The sequence below is a fragment of the Platalea leucorodia genome, assembly GCF_965183815.1.
Source record: "Platalea leucorodia genome assembly, chromosome: 9".
NCBI lineage: Eukaryota > Metazoa > Chordata > Aves > Pelecaniformes > Threskiornithidae > Platalea > Platalea leucorodia.
Window position 1 is genome coordinate 30,099,565 of NC_138831.1, and position 14,366 is coordinate 30,113,930.

Below are 14,366 nucleotides of genomic sequence, written 5' to 3' on the forward strand. Positions count from 1 at the left end.
CAGCTGGAGAGCAGGGAGAGCCCGTTCCCACTGGCATAAGGAGCTGAAGGCTTTGCAAACAGCTCTGCAAAACAAGCTTGAAAGACTTTCATGCCATGGGAAAAGGCTGGCCAGGTTTCTCAGGGAGGAACCTGAAAGTTTATTCCTATTTGGTGGATGAAGGGAGCTGCCCACGGCGGCTCCAGCTCTCTGCAGCACTGGGCAGGGCAAGGACACCCCTACTGACATCCCACACCACTTCTCCCAGCCCAAAGCATTCTCCTCCCCACCGCAGGGCTGCAGTCCCCCTGGACCTCCCCAAGAGGGATGAGCGGGCTGGACCTCTGGTGAGCTTTTCTGCAGGCCAGGGCAATGGAGCTGGCTAGGGGGGCTGCGAGGAGCCCAACAAAGCCGGCTTTATCCCTCCCTGCTTGCATTTACTTGAGATGAACAAGCCTCCAGTGAAACAACGCAGTGAGGGGCTGTGTTGGCTTCTAGACAGCATTAGCAAAAGCAGGCTGAGTGTTCGACTCCAAGGGCTCGCTTTCTTCTGCAAAGCGATGCTTCCTCCTGCAGCTTATGGAGAGCTCTTCATAGGGAAACGCTTCTTAATCTGGAAGCACTCGCATTTCTTGTATTTCATTGTCAGTCCGTACTGAGGAGTGATGTCCACCTTCTCCCCGGGGCGGAGGCTGAACTCCAGCTGCTGCAGCATTGTGGCCAAGAAGAGGAAGACCTCCCACCGGCCGATGGACTCCCCGATGCATCGGCGCTTCCCCAAACCAAAAGCCATCACTTTGTCGCTCTCCGTCCTGCTTATTTCAGTCCCCGCGGCGTTGAGAAACCGCTCGGGGTTGAAGGTTGAGGGGTCTTTCCAAAGCTTCCTGGAGCAGAAAGAAGACACATCTGAGGAAGCTGTTTTCACCCACCGTGATGGGGACAGCAGTCAAAAAAACTCTTGGAGAGAAGCATTGCAAAACTATCTTATATCACTGTCCAAAAACTTTGGCAACCTCTATCCCTGCTCTAAAATGCCAAATGCGTGTCAGACCCCATCAGCTCAGTCTATTGAAACCTCTATTTCAAACTCAGATTGTGTTTGCCTGTGCAAATACCGGGGATGGATTTAATTCAGCATGTAGTATCTAAAGGTCCTGCAGTGTCAGCTGAACGGAGAAAAAGAAAATCTGTGCACAGAAATTTGTCAGCACATCTTAAAAAGGAAGGATGGAGACCTGAGGGTTTTCCCACCTTGAATCTTCCTATGAAAACTTCCCAACCTGTCCCAGCCTGGCTGCCAGGAGGTGCCTGGGATTTTCCAATGCCTTAGCTGAGAATTTCTGCTTGGATATGGGGAATCCTCTCTGGCCCCAAGGACAGCATTCCCATTGCAATGCTCACCAGCATATGCAGGAGCAGAAGGAATATTGTAGTATTTCTCTGCTGCTGGGCTATTTGCATACAAAGGTCTTGAGCTTCTGATCCAAAATACCTGATCTGGGAACCACCTTCTGTTTCAATCTTTAGTCACCTTACTCCCCCAGGAGGGTCTCTACTGGAGGGCAGTGGAGGGGTAAGATGGGGCTTTGGTTTCTGGATGCTCTCTCATTCACCAAAGCTGATTATCAGCAATAACAACACAAGCCTATTGAGTTTAATGAGAGTCACATCAGGACATTTTTCTCCCTGAAACAGGGAACCAGGCAGTTCGCATTGAACACATCCAGAGCCATCAACCCGGATCACAAGGGCTGCTTGGCAGAAGGATCTACAGGTTCCTGATTATTCAGCAGCCCAAGCTGCCAACCCTCTCACGTACAGGGAAAGTTTGGTGCATTGAGGACATCACCACATTATTGCACATGAATTGGGTAAGCCCTGGTGTTGGGGAGCTGCTGAACCAGTGACCAAGTCAACCCAGAGCAGCTCCATGCTCAGGAGAGTCAAGACTGGGCTCAACATCAAAACCCACAGAATTTTTGATCGAATCTGCCTTTTCCTGCCTTCATGACCCACTCAGCTTTTGGCATATTGCTCTAAAGGATCAGAGTGATCTTAATGCCAAGCAAACCCATCACAGCCTGGATAATCACAGGGGATTTGGTATACTCACTCATCATGATTCACTTGCCACTGGTTGATAAACACACAGGTGTCCTTGGGGATGTAATAGCCATTCAATGCTGTCGCTTTTGTCGTACTGAAAGAAATACGGGTGGAGAGGAAGAGAAGTTAAGAGGAGACCCGCAGCTTTGTAGCGAAACAAAGCTTGGCAAATCCTAGGGGTGTTTCGTTTTCAGTGCCCTATTTATACTCTTAGGACTGGCTAGGAAATACCCCAGTTTGTATTTGTGAGGCTAAATAGTCTTAGTAAACACTTTTCCTCAAGCAGAAGGATTCCAGTTTCAGGAAGCTGGATGAGTTGTGATGTGGTTTCTCCCAAGGCAGGAGGAAATATAAACCCAGGGCTGTTAGCCATCACCCACCATCCCTCCACTAGCAAAGGCTCTGGAGTGAAACTGCCCTCAAAGTGAAGGATTCCACCTCAGGAGGGCAGCAAGCCAAGCATCTGCCAGCCCTGAGGGCAGTGGATGCAGCCACAGGCACCAACGCAACGCGGGAGCTGCACTGTCGGCGAGCATGAAAGCCACAGGGAGCTTCAACACAATAATTCAGGCTGTGCACTGGAATATTTCCCCATGGCAAGGATTGATTCCCAGGCGTTTATCTGCCTAAACAGCACCTCCCAGAAAACCACTCCAAAAAAACCCCAAATAACGTGTCAGCTGCTCCAGCCCGTACCTGTGCGGGATGGTGAAGGGCAGGAAGGAGGAGTGCCTGAACGTCTCCAGGATAAAGGCTTCTGTGTAGGGCAGGGTGCCCCGGTCTGACAGCCTCGGTCTCCTCTCCTGGCCAATGGTCTGGTCTGCAGGAGGTCAAGAGGAGGCAGTGGGTTGGGGTCAGCCCTTGCCAGAGGGGTTTTGGCCCTGGGGGAAGCAGGTTCATGGACTCACCTAATTCTTCCTGGATCCTCTTCTGGATATCAGGGTACAAGGCGACGTACATGAGGCTCCAGGATAAGGCAGTTGCCACGGTGTCAAAGCCTGGATGGACATAAAGGCATTTAGTTGTCCAAAGATGACAGGCGAGCAGGTATTTACAGACCCCATCACTCCCGATGTTTGCCATGGAGCGGTTCCCCATCAGCTGTCACTGAAAAGCCATCTGCTCTGGTCACCACTCAGCAGAGCGCCCATAAGCCCAGCAGCAGCTCCAAACACCCAAGCATGGCCAAGGTCTCACCCCAACAGCCCCAGTTCCCCCACCGAGCCTCCCAGCAGAGAGGCTTTACCCTCAGAAACATTCTCACCTGCCCCAAAGAGGTCATTGACGATGCTGATGATTTTCTCATTGGAGAGCGGGGCACGGGCACCCTCCCCTATGCTCTTCTCCTGGCAGTGCTCGATCAGTGAGTCCGTGATGTCCCGGATGTGCTCCTAGGGAAGAGCTGGTGGGTCAGGGACATCACAGACACCCAGGGCTGTGGAAACATCTCCTCCCCCAGCCATTGCTGGCTCCTGGGGGGATTAACTGCAGGTTTGAAAGCTCCAAGGAGCTTTCCTGGGCAGAGGTGGGGGAACAAGGGAGTATCCTCTTCCCCCCATTGCCAGGCAGGCAGCCAATTGTAGGCATCTCCACCCACACCCAAAAGCATCCAAGCTCTTACCTTATCAAAGCTGGTGTAATGCTCCTGGACAATTTTTTGCACAAAGAAGCTGAAACGCCTGTTGATGTCCTTAAAGAGCTGCATGGTGCGGCTGGGAAGATACTGGAGCACAGGGATGAAGTCAGCAGGGTTGCCAGAAGCAGCCACATCCCCAAATTCATGGCTGAGGTTCACTATATTGAGCAGTTCTTGGTCATTGTGGTCGTAACGCTTGCCAAAGCACATGGCACAGATGACATTGGCCACAGAGACCACCAGGTACTGGTTAAGGTCAAAGCTCTTCTTCTCATCCATCAGCTGCAGGAACTTGGAGACCAGGTAGTTGGCCTCCTTGGAGACATGCTCCTCCAGGAGGCAGGTGGAAGAGGAGGTGGGGCTGGGGGTGATGGAGAAGGTCTTCAGGGCGTTCTGGGCCAGCTTTCTGCGGGCTTTCCACACCTCCCCTGAGTCTGGGCTGAAGGCCAGGCTCTGGCCATTTGAAATGTATTGGAAGCTGTGGAGGTCAGGGCGCCCCATGAAGTCTTCTCCTTGCTTCACCAATGCTTGCCTGATGGTGTCCAACCCACTCAGCACCAGGACGGGCCGGGTGCCGATCCTGACCTCCATCACGTCCCCATACTTCTGGCTCAGCCTGGTCAGGGCCAGGTGTGTGTCCTTCCTCAGCTCCAGCACGTTGCCGAGGATGGGGTAGCCTCTGGGTCCTGGGGGGCTCTTCAGCCCCTTGGGCACGTGCTGCCGGAGGGACTGGATGAGCAGGAAGACCAGGCAGAAGACGACAGCTGCAAGGAGGACCTCAGTGGCCGAGACAATGCCTTGGCTTCCCACCAGCGACATTGCAGCCTTCATCACTGCCAGCATGCAGAAACCTTAGTAATAAACCAAAGGGACATTATGAAGGAGGGAAGGTCCATGGAGCACTTGTAGTTTGAGATGCTCTTAGTAGCAACTGCTCAGGACTGGGGGCAGGAAAGCTGGGCTTAACTTCTGATCCAGAGCGGTATTGGTTTTCCACACTTCAGGAAACTGCTTTTAAGGGAAATCAGTTTCTTTTTGCTAGCCAGGAGTGAAAGGAACAGGTCCCATGGCTTTTTGTCTCTATGTCAGGGTAGGAAATGTGCTCTCCTAACTACAGGACCTCTCTTTCATACTGCAAAGTCTTTTCCAGAGCTCTTGACTATAGGAGAGCTGAATCCTCCTGATTTGAGTCATCTGATGGCTTGCACTGAGCCACTGCTCTCAAGCAAACTAAATACAGCATTGCCACAAATCTTCCTAAAGATCAATGGCCATGAAAGCTAACCATGGCTGTAGCATGGGGCTGTCAGGCTGTGGGCACCCTGCTCCCAGCTCCATCAGAAATCCCTCAGAAAACCCCAAGCCAGGGGTAGGAAGAGGCTGGGTCTGAAATCCCACCTCCTCTTGGGTTTGGCAAGGTGCTACACCCCGCCGTGGGACATGCAGGTCCCATGCAGTGAGGAGCCTGGGGGGCTGCTGGGAGCCCTGCACCCCAGTGGGTGCAGTCTAGCTGGGACCCCCTGCCAGCCCACGGCTGTGGATCATGGCCACCCCAGGGCAAGAGGGGCCATGGGACAAGGATTACCTCCAGGACCCCGCAGAAATCACCTTCCAACAACTCCGGGCAGGATGCTATGGGAGATTTGGGGAGCCAGAGAGGGGGGACACCCTGCAGGAGGGCACCCCCCAGCCTTCCATCCCTCGGGGGTCCCCTGGGGGAGCTGGAAGTGCCCCCCACCCCTCTCCATCCTCCGGGCAGAGAGCCGTGCCTGGCAGTGAGCAGCCCCGACGGTACTCACCTGCGGAGCAGAGCGGCTGGGGGCCCGATCCTCCCGGCAGGTACCCCGCTCGCCCTTCGCTCCTGCTTTATATGCATAGCCGCTCGCTCTGATTGGCCCGGCAACCTCCCGTCACGTGACCGAAGCCTAATCATAGCTGACGTGCGTCCAAACTCCTAAATAACTAACCCGGATCCCCCCGCACCCCCCTCCCCGCCGTGCCAGGAGAGGGGCCGCGCAGCCCCCCGGCCACGCGTGGGCTGCGGGAGCCCTGCTCCCCTGCGTGTCCCCGGCGGGGAGGCTGCAAGGCGGCGGGCGAAGGGAGGGGGGGGCCCCGACGGGTCGGGCGGGGGGTGCCGGTGCCGCCCGTGGGTTACCGACCCGGGGGGGGGGGGCATCGCGTGCGAAGCGGGCGGGATGTTTGGGCAACCCGCACCGCCCCGGTCACTCCAGTCACGCTACCGGCAGGATCTTAAAGGCGCCGGTCCCGCGCCCCGGTTCCCTCCCCCGCCCCGAGCCCCCCCCCCCCCGCAGCGCCCCTGTTCCGCTGCTTCCCCCCCCTCAGCCCTCGCTGCGGGCAGCCGGCCCCAGCCAGCCCCCCCCCCCCCCCCCCCCCCCGCCGGAGCCCGCAGCCGCGGGGTGTCCCCGGTGCCCGGAGCCGCGGGGCGAGCGGGACCGTGGGAAAATAGCCCCGGTGTGCGCCGTGCCGGGCAGCAGGGGGGATTCAGCCCCCCACGGGGCTCCGCGAACACGCGGGGATGAGCGTGGACCACCCTCCCCACTGCGATTGCCCGCTCCGCGTCCCACTGGCCCGCGGGGGGGCTTGCCCGTCCCTCCGCCGGTGCTCCCCGGTAAAGCAGAGGGAGGAGAGCCCGGGGGGTTCACCGGATTCGTGTGTGTCCCCCCCACCCCGCTGCGGGGCCGCCCTGCTGGCCCACAGCTCGGATCGGGTCCCCGTGGGGAAGGGGGCGGCGGGCCAGCCCCGGGGGTCACAGCCCTCGCTGCCCCGGTCCAGTTAAAGATTGTCCAGGTTCGCGTGAGAAGCCGCCGTGCCCTCTGTCACCTCCTGTCGCCTGGGGACAGAGCGGCCCGGGCGTGGGGATGGGGCAAGGGGTGCAGCCGGAGATGGGGGGCACGTCGAGGGGGATGCCCGGGGGACCAAGGCGGGTCTCACGCAGAGTTTGCAACTGCAGCCCCCTCATCCCCGGTCCCCGTGGGGTGACAGGCCAGGACCTGCCCTTCAGGGAGGACAAGGGGGACCAGCCCGCACCCCAAATCTCACCCCCTCCACTCGCATCCCTGTCTCCAGCCCAGCCACAGCAGGATGGAAGAGGGGCCGGAGGGTCCCGCCCCACCGGGGGGTCCCAGAGGTGGCATTGGGGACATCGCGTGCGAAGGGGCTCCGGACAGACCCGGTCACTCGCAGTCACGCTATGGGTGGGTGTGGGGGGGGAAATGCCTTTTAAAGGACCAGGGCGGTGGCCCCGTGTCCAGGAGCCTGGCCCGGGGTCAAGGCGGCGCCGGAGCAGCTCGGGATCAGCCCCCGCGGCTGGCTGGGGGTGGGGGGGGGGGGGTCCCCAGCACCGGGTACACCCTTGGCTTGGTCCCCTCTGCCACGGGATGCGGCCATCACTTGCAAGGGGACAGCAGTCCCCCCTGCCACACATGTCCCCCTTGGCAGGATCCAGGCGTCCCAGCCCTCTCCCACCACGGGGAAGGGGGAAGAAGGTGGTTTCCCACAGTGCAAAGGTGCGGTCTCAGTCATGCCACAGCGAATGTTCCCTTTAGGGTCCAGGGGACACCGAATGGTGCCCCTGGCTGCTCCAACTGTCCCAGACAGGGCTGTCCGACATGCTGTGCAAATGCCCCCCACACTGCCTTTCCCCACAGCTCGGGAAGCGGACTGATGGGGACACGCGGACCACGCAGGACACATTGACGTGTCCATAACCCCAGGCGGAGATGTCTCCACGCATGCTCGCACGCACCGTGGCACCTCATAAAACACGCGCAGGCACCCACGCCCACAGCTCCCGGTGAACCCAGGTCCCTCCTATCGTGCGTGAGGCTGGAGTGTGTGCATTCACCCCATCTATATGTACACCTATACAGGCGTGTTGCTGCACATACAGACTGCGCACACAGGTCGCACATACAGAGCTGACGCGCATCCATGCTCTCCTGCAGTGCATGTGTGCGCATTTTAACACACGCCTGGTCCAATGCACACAAACACGCTATATGTTTCTTATATACACATAAATAACTCACTTGCCTGCAAATGCACAGCACATTTATGCTCTTGTATGTATGTATTTGCACGTGTTCACATACACATGTGCTCTGCCATGCGTGCACATGCCTGCAGGCACCATCGTCCTCTTGCTCACGTATATCCTTGCACGCACACGCTGGCACGACCATATACACTAACAAACCCACAGGCACGCAGCCGGGATCCTCCCTGGAGCAGTGACCCACGGCGGAAAGCACGGCGCATCCGCGTGTGCTCACAGGCGTGTGCAAGCCCTGCCAAGGGCAGGGGACAGCCAGTGGCCCTCCAGCTGCCCCCGTGGCCAGCGCCGGGGAGCCGAGGGCTCAGCGAGGGGCGGTGGCCGGGGTGGGAGCCCAGCGCTGGGTGAGGATGTGTTTGGGGCGTGAGGCTGCCTGGCACGCAAGGCAGCAGCTCTTAACGCTGTTCTCATCAGGAGGCACCCAGCCCTTGCAGGGCTTGGCAGCGAGCACGGAGCAGGCTGGGGGGAGGAGGGGGGGGCAGGGAAGGGGATGGGATGGGAGGGTGGAAGAGGGGCAGGTAGGTCCTGGGAAACCCCTCTGGGGTTCCTGATGCAGCCCCAGGACCCTCCCCAGCTTCTCCAGTGCTTTGGGATATGATGGATCAGGAGAGGCTGGTGCGAGCTCTCCATCAGTGCAAGGCCACCAAGGTCCCAATTACTGCCTGGGGGGCATCAATCTGCCCACCCCCGTGCAGTGGAGCCAGGTAGATCCATAGGGATGGGAGACGACTACTGGATCCAGCCCGCGAGACAAGCTCCACATTGCCCTGCTCCTGTGAGACCCCAGCCTGCCTCCCCAAAAGTGCTCCCAAGCATCTTCCTCACTGGGAGGCACCGCCTGGCAAAGCAGGGGCTGGTAGGTCTGCGAGGTGCCTGGCAATTATCAGAATGAATATTCACAGCAGGGGTTTTGTAACTGTTCTTGCCAAGCGTTAATGAATAGCATCATTGCTATTAATGAGCCCGATTAGACCAGATGTTGAAAGCCTTTATTAAATATTAGCTCAGCTTTTACCTGGGCCAAATTCCCACTGTAGTTTTCAAAGACTGAATGAAACTTAGGGTCAAACCCCAAAGCTCTGGCTCATTCCTTATGGCTAATTAATGTTCCCAGCTCATCCTGGCTGCACTTCTGAAAGCCCTGAATTTTGCCCCAGTGGTAGCAGCAGCCCCACTCACTGCCACATCTCCTGCCAGGTGGCACGCTGAGTTTTTGGAGGGGTGAACTGCCCCAGCCTTGCCGTGCACTGCCCCTTTCATCTCTCCTATCTCTCCGGCTCACCTCCTCCCCTCTGCCCCGCCACTCCTCTCCCTTGCTGCCTATTTGCCACAGAGGACCTGGGGGAAGCGAGCCAGCCGCCTTCTCACGCAAACCTGGGCAATCGTTAACCTGAGCCTGGCTCTGCCGCTGGGCCAGAAGGTCCTGCCACCACCAGTCCCGGGGCACGGGGATATGCCGGATGATTCCCTGGGGATGGAGAGGGCTGTGGCCACCTATGCTTTGCTGCAAACACATCCCCTCACTGCTGGAAACAGCCGGAGCCTGCAGCTCCCAGCACCTTCCGAGTGGCCATGGAGGTGACAGCCCTCTCTGTGTGCTGGGAACAGCCTGGTCACCCCAGGAAAGGTCTTTGGGGGAAATGCTGGCACCCACATCCCATGGGGCAATGATGCTGAGAGCGTGCCCTTCATCCTCCCCAGGGCAGGGCTTAGAGACCCCCTTCTGCCTCCCTGTCCTGGGCTCTAGGGCAGGCACATGCCCTGGGCAGGAGGAGAAGTCACTGTTCATCCTCCAGAGCTTGTTGGAGCTGAGGAAATATCTTCCCTGGCTTCTTGGGCTGGCTCCAGCCAGGCTCGGCCCCGTTTGTTAATGGGTAGCTATCCCCCAGGGCTTTCATACCGTGACCTCCCAGAGATAAACACCCGGCCGTACGATGAGGGGAGCACATATAAAGCCGTGGCTTTCCAGGCGGCAGGAGAAGAAGGTCCAGGCAGCAGGAGAAGAAGGTCCAGGTGGCAGAACAGGATCCCCTCTGCTCCCCAGGGTGGGCAGCTGCCAGACAACCTCTGCCCATCTTTGCTGGGAGCCACAGGCAGTAAAACCAGCCCTGTCTATCACAAGGACCTGCAGGTAGGAGACAACGTGTGTGTGTATGTGTGTTTTTGAACATGGATATATGACCGGGAAGGTCATATTTGGGCCTGAAGGAGAAATTCATGTACCAGGCTCTCCCCTCCCTCCCCTGCCCACCCAGCAAGCCGTGCGTTCCTGCAGGGCAGCCCCATGTCATACCCACTCCCCATGCCCCCACGCACCGGTGGTCACCCAGCAGATCCAGCCTTCTGGCTATAAATCCTCACAGATTTGGTGGACATGGGGCCAGCTTCATTGAGGAGTTGCTGTTCCTCTCCTCCTGCCTCCCTGCATTTTTTTGAGCTGTGGTTTTCTGTGCCTTGTTGCAACAGACTGTCTCCCCTCGGCAGGAGCCATGGCTGTGCCAGCAGGTGCTGGGTATTCTGCAGGGGAAGGGGTGCCCTCAGAGGCTTCAGGGGGGCTGGGGTCCCCCTTAAGCGATGGGTATGTTTGGAGTCTTTATATGTCTCCAACTTTTGTCCCTTGAAAGCCCCAAAGGGCTTCACAGGCAGCTCCATCACCCTGAACTGTTTAAGGGCACTTGGTGCCCTTTCTCACCATCAGGAACATCTGCGGGACTCAACCTCTCGCTATTCCTGGCTCTTCGCCACGCTTCTGGTTAATTCCTTTATGGTTCCTATGTGCCAGCAGTGATGAAGGCTGTGATGTCGCTGGTGGGAAGCCAAGGCATTGTCTCGGCCACTGAAGTCCTCCTTGCAGCGGCTGCCTTCTGCCTGGTCTTCCTGCTCATCCAGTCCCTCCGGCAGCACGTGCCCAAGGGGCTGAAGAGCCCCCCAGGACCCAGAGGCTACCCCATCCTCGGCAACGTGCTGGAGCTGAGGAAGGACACACACCTGGCCCTGACCAGGCTGAGCCAGAAGTATGGGGACGTGATGGAGGTCAGGATCGGCACCCGGCCCGTCCTGGTGCTGAGTGGGTTGGACACCATCAGGCAAGCATTGGTGAAGCAAGGAGAAGACTTCATGGGGCGCCCTGACCTCCACAGCTTCCGCCATGTTGCGGATGGCCAGAGCCTGGCCTTCAGCCCAGACTCAGGGGAGGTGTGGAAAGCCCGCAGAAAGCTGGCCCAGAACGCCCTGAAGACCTTCTCCATTGCTCCCAGCCCCACCTCCTCTTCCACCTGCCTCCTGGAGGAGCATGTCTCCAAGGAGGCCAACTACCTGGTCACCAAGTTCCTGCAGCTGATGGATGAGAAGAAGAGCTTTGACCCTTACCGGTACCTGGTGGTCTCTGTGGCCAATGTCATCTGTGCCATGTGCTTTGGCAAGCGTTACGACCACAATGACCAAGAACTGCTCAATATAGTGAACCTCAGCCATGAATTTGGGGATGTGGCTGCTTCTGGCAACCCTGCTGACTTCATCCCTGTGCTCCAGTATCTTCCCAGCCGCACCATGAGTTTATTTAAAGATTTCAACAAGCGATTCCTCCATTTCCTGCAGAAGATTGTCCAAGAGCACTACGAGACCTATGACAAGGTAAGAGCTTGCAGTTACCTGCACCAGAGATGTGTCCCTGCTCTCTGCCCCTCTCTATTAGCAAGTTGTTTTACTTCTTGCAGCCAAGCATCAATGGACATCTATGTTCTTGCAGGTATTGCTGCATGTAGCAAGTCCAGCTGTAGTCTCACTCACCTGTAGTCTCTCCAAGGTCTTTTCCAACCTAAATGATTCTATGATTCTATGTGCAGTCCAGTACTGCAGTCCTCCTTCTCCTCCACAGCCCTGTATGACAGGGCCAGTTTGTTGGTTGAACATCTGATCTGTGCCACAGGTTACCTAGAGAACCATCTCCTTGTTTTCATAGGTTGCAAAAGCAGTAGGGACCATGGGAGCTGAAAGATGATGTTCGCCAGAGTTTGTATGACCCTGGGCTCCCCCAACATCAGGTTGTTGCTCAGTAACACTAATTCCTCTGCTGGTTCTGCTGCCATGACTTGCCTTCTCTTCCTCTCAGAACAACATCCGAGACATCACTGACTCCCTCATTGAGCAGTGCCTGGAGAAAAAAGTGGAAGCAAATACTGCTACACAGATTCCTAAGGAGAAGATCGTCAACCTTGTGAATGACCTCTTTGGAGCAGGTATCTTTTCCCACCACTCCCTCAGCTACTGCAGATCTTCTCAGGGTCCTCATGTTATAGCTCTGTCTGACCCATCTTTGTCCAACACCAGGCAGCCAGTTTGGGTCTAAGCACTCGTTCTCCTGCTCACTGGTCTTCCTGGACCTTCCAGGGACACCCCTAGAGACCAGCATGGGACATTAGCTCTGGAAAGAAGCTTCACAGAAAAGTGAAGGGCATGGCTTATAGCTCAGTCAAGCTTCACAAGCCAGGGTGTCTTTTCCTGGTTGAGGGAGATGTCTATTTACTGATTCATCTTTGAGTTATTCTGTGGAAACTCCCCCAATTCCGCAGAAGTTATACAAACCTGACATAACCCAAGGGTGAATCAGGATGAATGAGAGCAGAATATTTTAGCAAAGTTTTCTCCAACAGGATAGAAACCTAGGTCTTACTGTGTGGCCAGGATGTCCTCTGCCTTCTTAGCCATCCAAGACTGCTCCATGTGATGGTTAGACAGCAAGCCAAGGCACGTGCCCTGTGTGTTGTACAGACCTCATCTACATGCTTTCTTCTTTGACCAGGCTTTGACACCGTGACAACTGGCCTGTCCTGGAGCCTCATGTATCTTGTGACATACCCCAACATCCAGAAGAGGATCCAGGAGGAACTAGGTGAGTCCATGAACCTGCTTCTCCCAGAGCCAAAACCCCTCTGGCAAGGGCTGACCCCAACCCACTGCCTCCTCTTGACCTCCTGCAGACCAGACCATCGGCCAGGAGAGGAGACCGAGGCTGTCAGACCGGGGCACCCTGCCCTACACAGAAGCCTTTATCCTGGAGATGTTCAGGCACTCCTCCTTCCTGCCCTTCACCATCCCACACAGGCAAGTGCTGAGGTTGCAAAGGAGGTGGAAGGGACAAGGTGGACTTGAGGCATCTTGTTACAGCCATGCCGGCAGCGGTGTGGTGAGAAGCAGGGAGAGTATTATCAACTTGTAGAAAGATGGCTTCATCATGGACACAGGGAGCTCACAGTTCTTGTGCAGGGCAATGTGGGAGCTCCCAAAGAGCAATCTTTGCCTTCCACTGACTTCACTGAAGATACTCCACCTGGCTCAAGTAGGGGTTGCCCAATCCAGCTCACGGACAATGCAACTCCCCCTCATAAAGCCATCTCTTTGGGCCGCATCGTTACTTCAGCAGCATCAAAAGAGCCTTTTTGCTTCCCAAACTCTCACAGTCGTTTCTCTTTCCAGCACGACCAGGGACACGGTGCTGAATGGCTATTACATCCCAAAGGACCGCTGCGTGTTTGTCAATCAGTGGCAAGTGAATCATGACGAGTAAGTACCTTCAGAGGCAGAAAGCCTCTTGCAGAGACATGCAGGCCCCTTCCTGCACAGTTATCTTCCTGGGCATATGTGGGGTCAAACCTGCTTTAAGAGAAAAAGGAGCAGGTGAGGTATCTACTATATTCCGGGATATTCTTACTGACAGCTCCCCCTGATCCCGCTGAGCTGCCACCTTCCAGTGTCCTCCTACACCCGTGGCCAGGAGACACCATATTAGCATCTGATGTTTTCCCTTCCAGGAAACTTTGGAAGGATCCACTGACCTTCAACCCGGAGCGTTTCCTCAATGCTGAAGGGACTGAAGTGAATAAAGTGGATGGGGAGAAGGTGCTGGTTTTTGGCCTGGGGAAAAGGAAGTGCATTGGGGAACCCATTGCCAGGTGGCAGGTCTTCCTTTTCCTGTCCACCTTGCTCCAGCAGCTGGAGTTCAGTGTCTGCAATGGCAAGAAGGTGGACATGACGCCACTCTATGGACTGTCCATGAAGCACAAAAGATGTGAGCACTTCCAGGTCAAGCAGCGCTTCCCCATGAAGAGCATCAACTGAGCAGTGGGCTTATCCATTGCCCAGACATCGCCAGGGGGCAAAGACCTGGGTGTCCTTGTAGCAAAGCTGGGTCTGGGACAAATTTCTGGGATGATATAATAAACTGAAGCCATTGAAACTCCTGTCTTGTCTAGTTTACTTTGCAGCATTTCTTGCCTTTTTCATTTTCCAGCATTTCTAGTGTTGGATATTCCATCAAATGTTGGATATTCCATCACATCTAGTCTTAGTACCACAAAGCACATTTATGGGGTGTGTGAACTGTCTTTTGCTAGAGGGAAAGGGAACGTACCCAAAACCAGATGGCCTGAATACCATTGGGCTGTATTCTTTTAGAATCGCTCTTTGATAGCTGAAGGATAGCCAACCCATGCCATATTCCCGCAGCCTCCATGAATGTTTAAGATCTTGGCTGAAGTGATGCCAAAAGCTTGGGTGGAGGTGAGGATGATGTTG

At 56.3% G+C, this 14,366-nt stretch overlaps 2 protein-coding genes across 2 annotated transcripts; one reads left to right on the forward strand and one right to left on the reverse strand.

Annotated features, from left to right (window-relative positions):
• Positions 1-556: 556 nt before the first annotated feature.
• LOC309594808 (cytochrome P450 1A4-like) lies at positions 557-4,564 on the reverse strand (the record flags this gene model as incomplete). The annotated part of the gene is made up of 6 exons (XM_082321212.1): positions 557-863; positions 2,093-2,179; positions 2,782-2,905; positions 2,994-3,083; positions 3,350-3,476; positions 3,707-4,564. The coding sequence occupies 6 exons, from the start codon at positions 4,562-4,564 to the stop codon at positions 557-559; spliced, it is 1,593 nt and encodes a 530-aa protein (XP_082177338.1).
• A 6,013-nt stretch (positions 4,565-10,577) lies between these two features.
• LOC309595111 (cytochrome P450 1A5-like) lies at positions 10,578-13,910 on the forward strand (the record flags this gene model as incomplete). Its single annotated transcript, XM_082321657.1, has 6 exons — positions 10,578-11,426; positions 11,905-12,031; positions 12,595-12,684; positions 12,773-12,896; positions 13,269-13,355; positions 13,604-13,910. The coding sequence occupies exons 1-6, from the start codon at positions 10,581-10,583 to the stop codon at positions 13,908-13,910; spliced, it is 1,581 nt and encodes a 526-aa protein (XP_082177783.1). The 5' UTR covers positions 10,578-10,580.
• Positions 13,911-14,366: the final 456 nt, after the last annotated feature.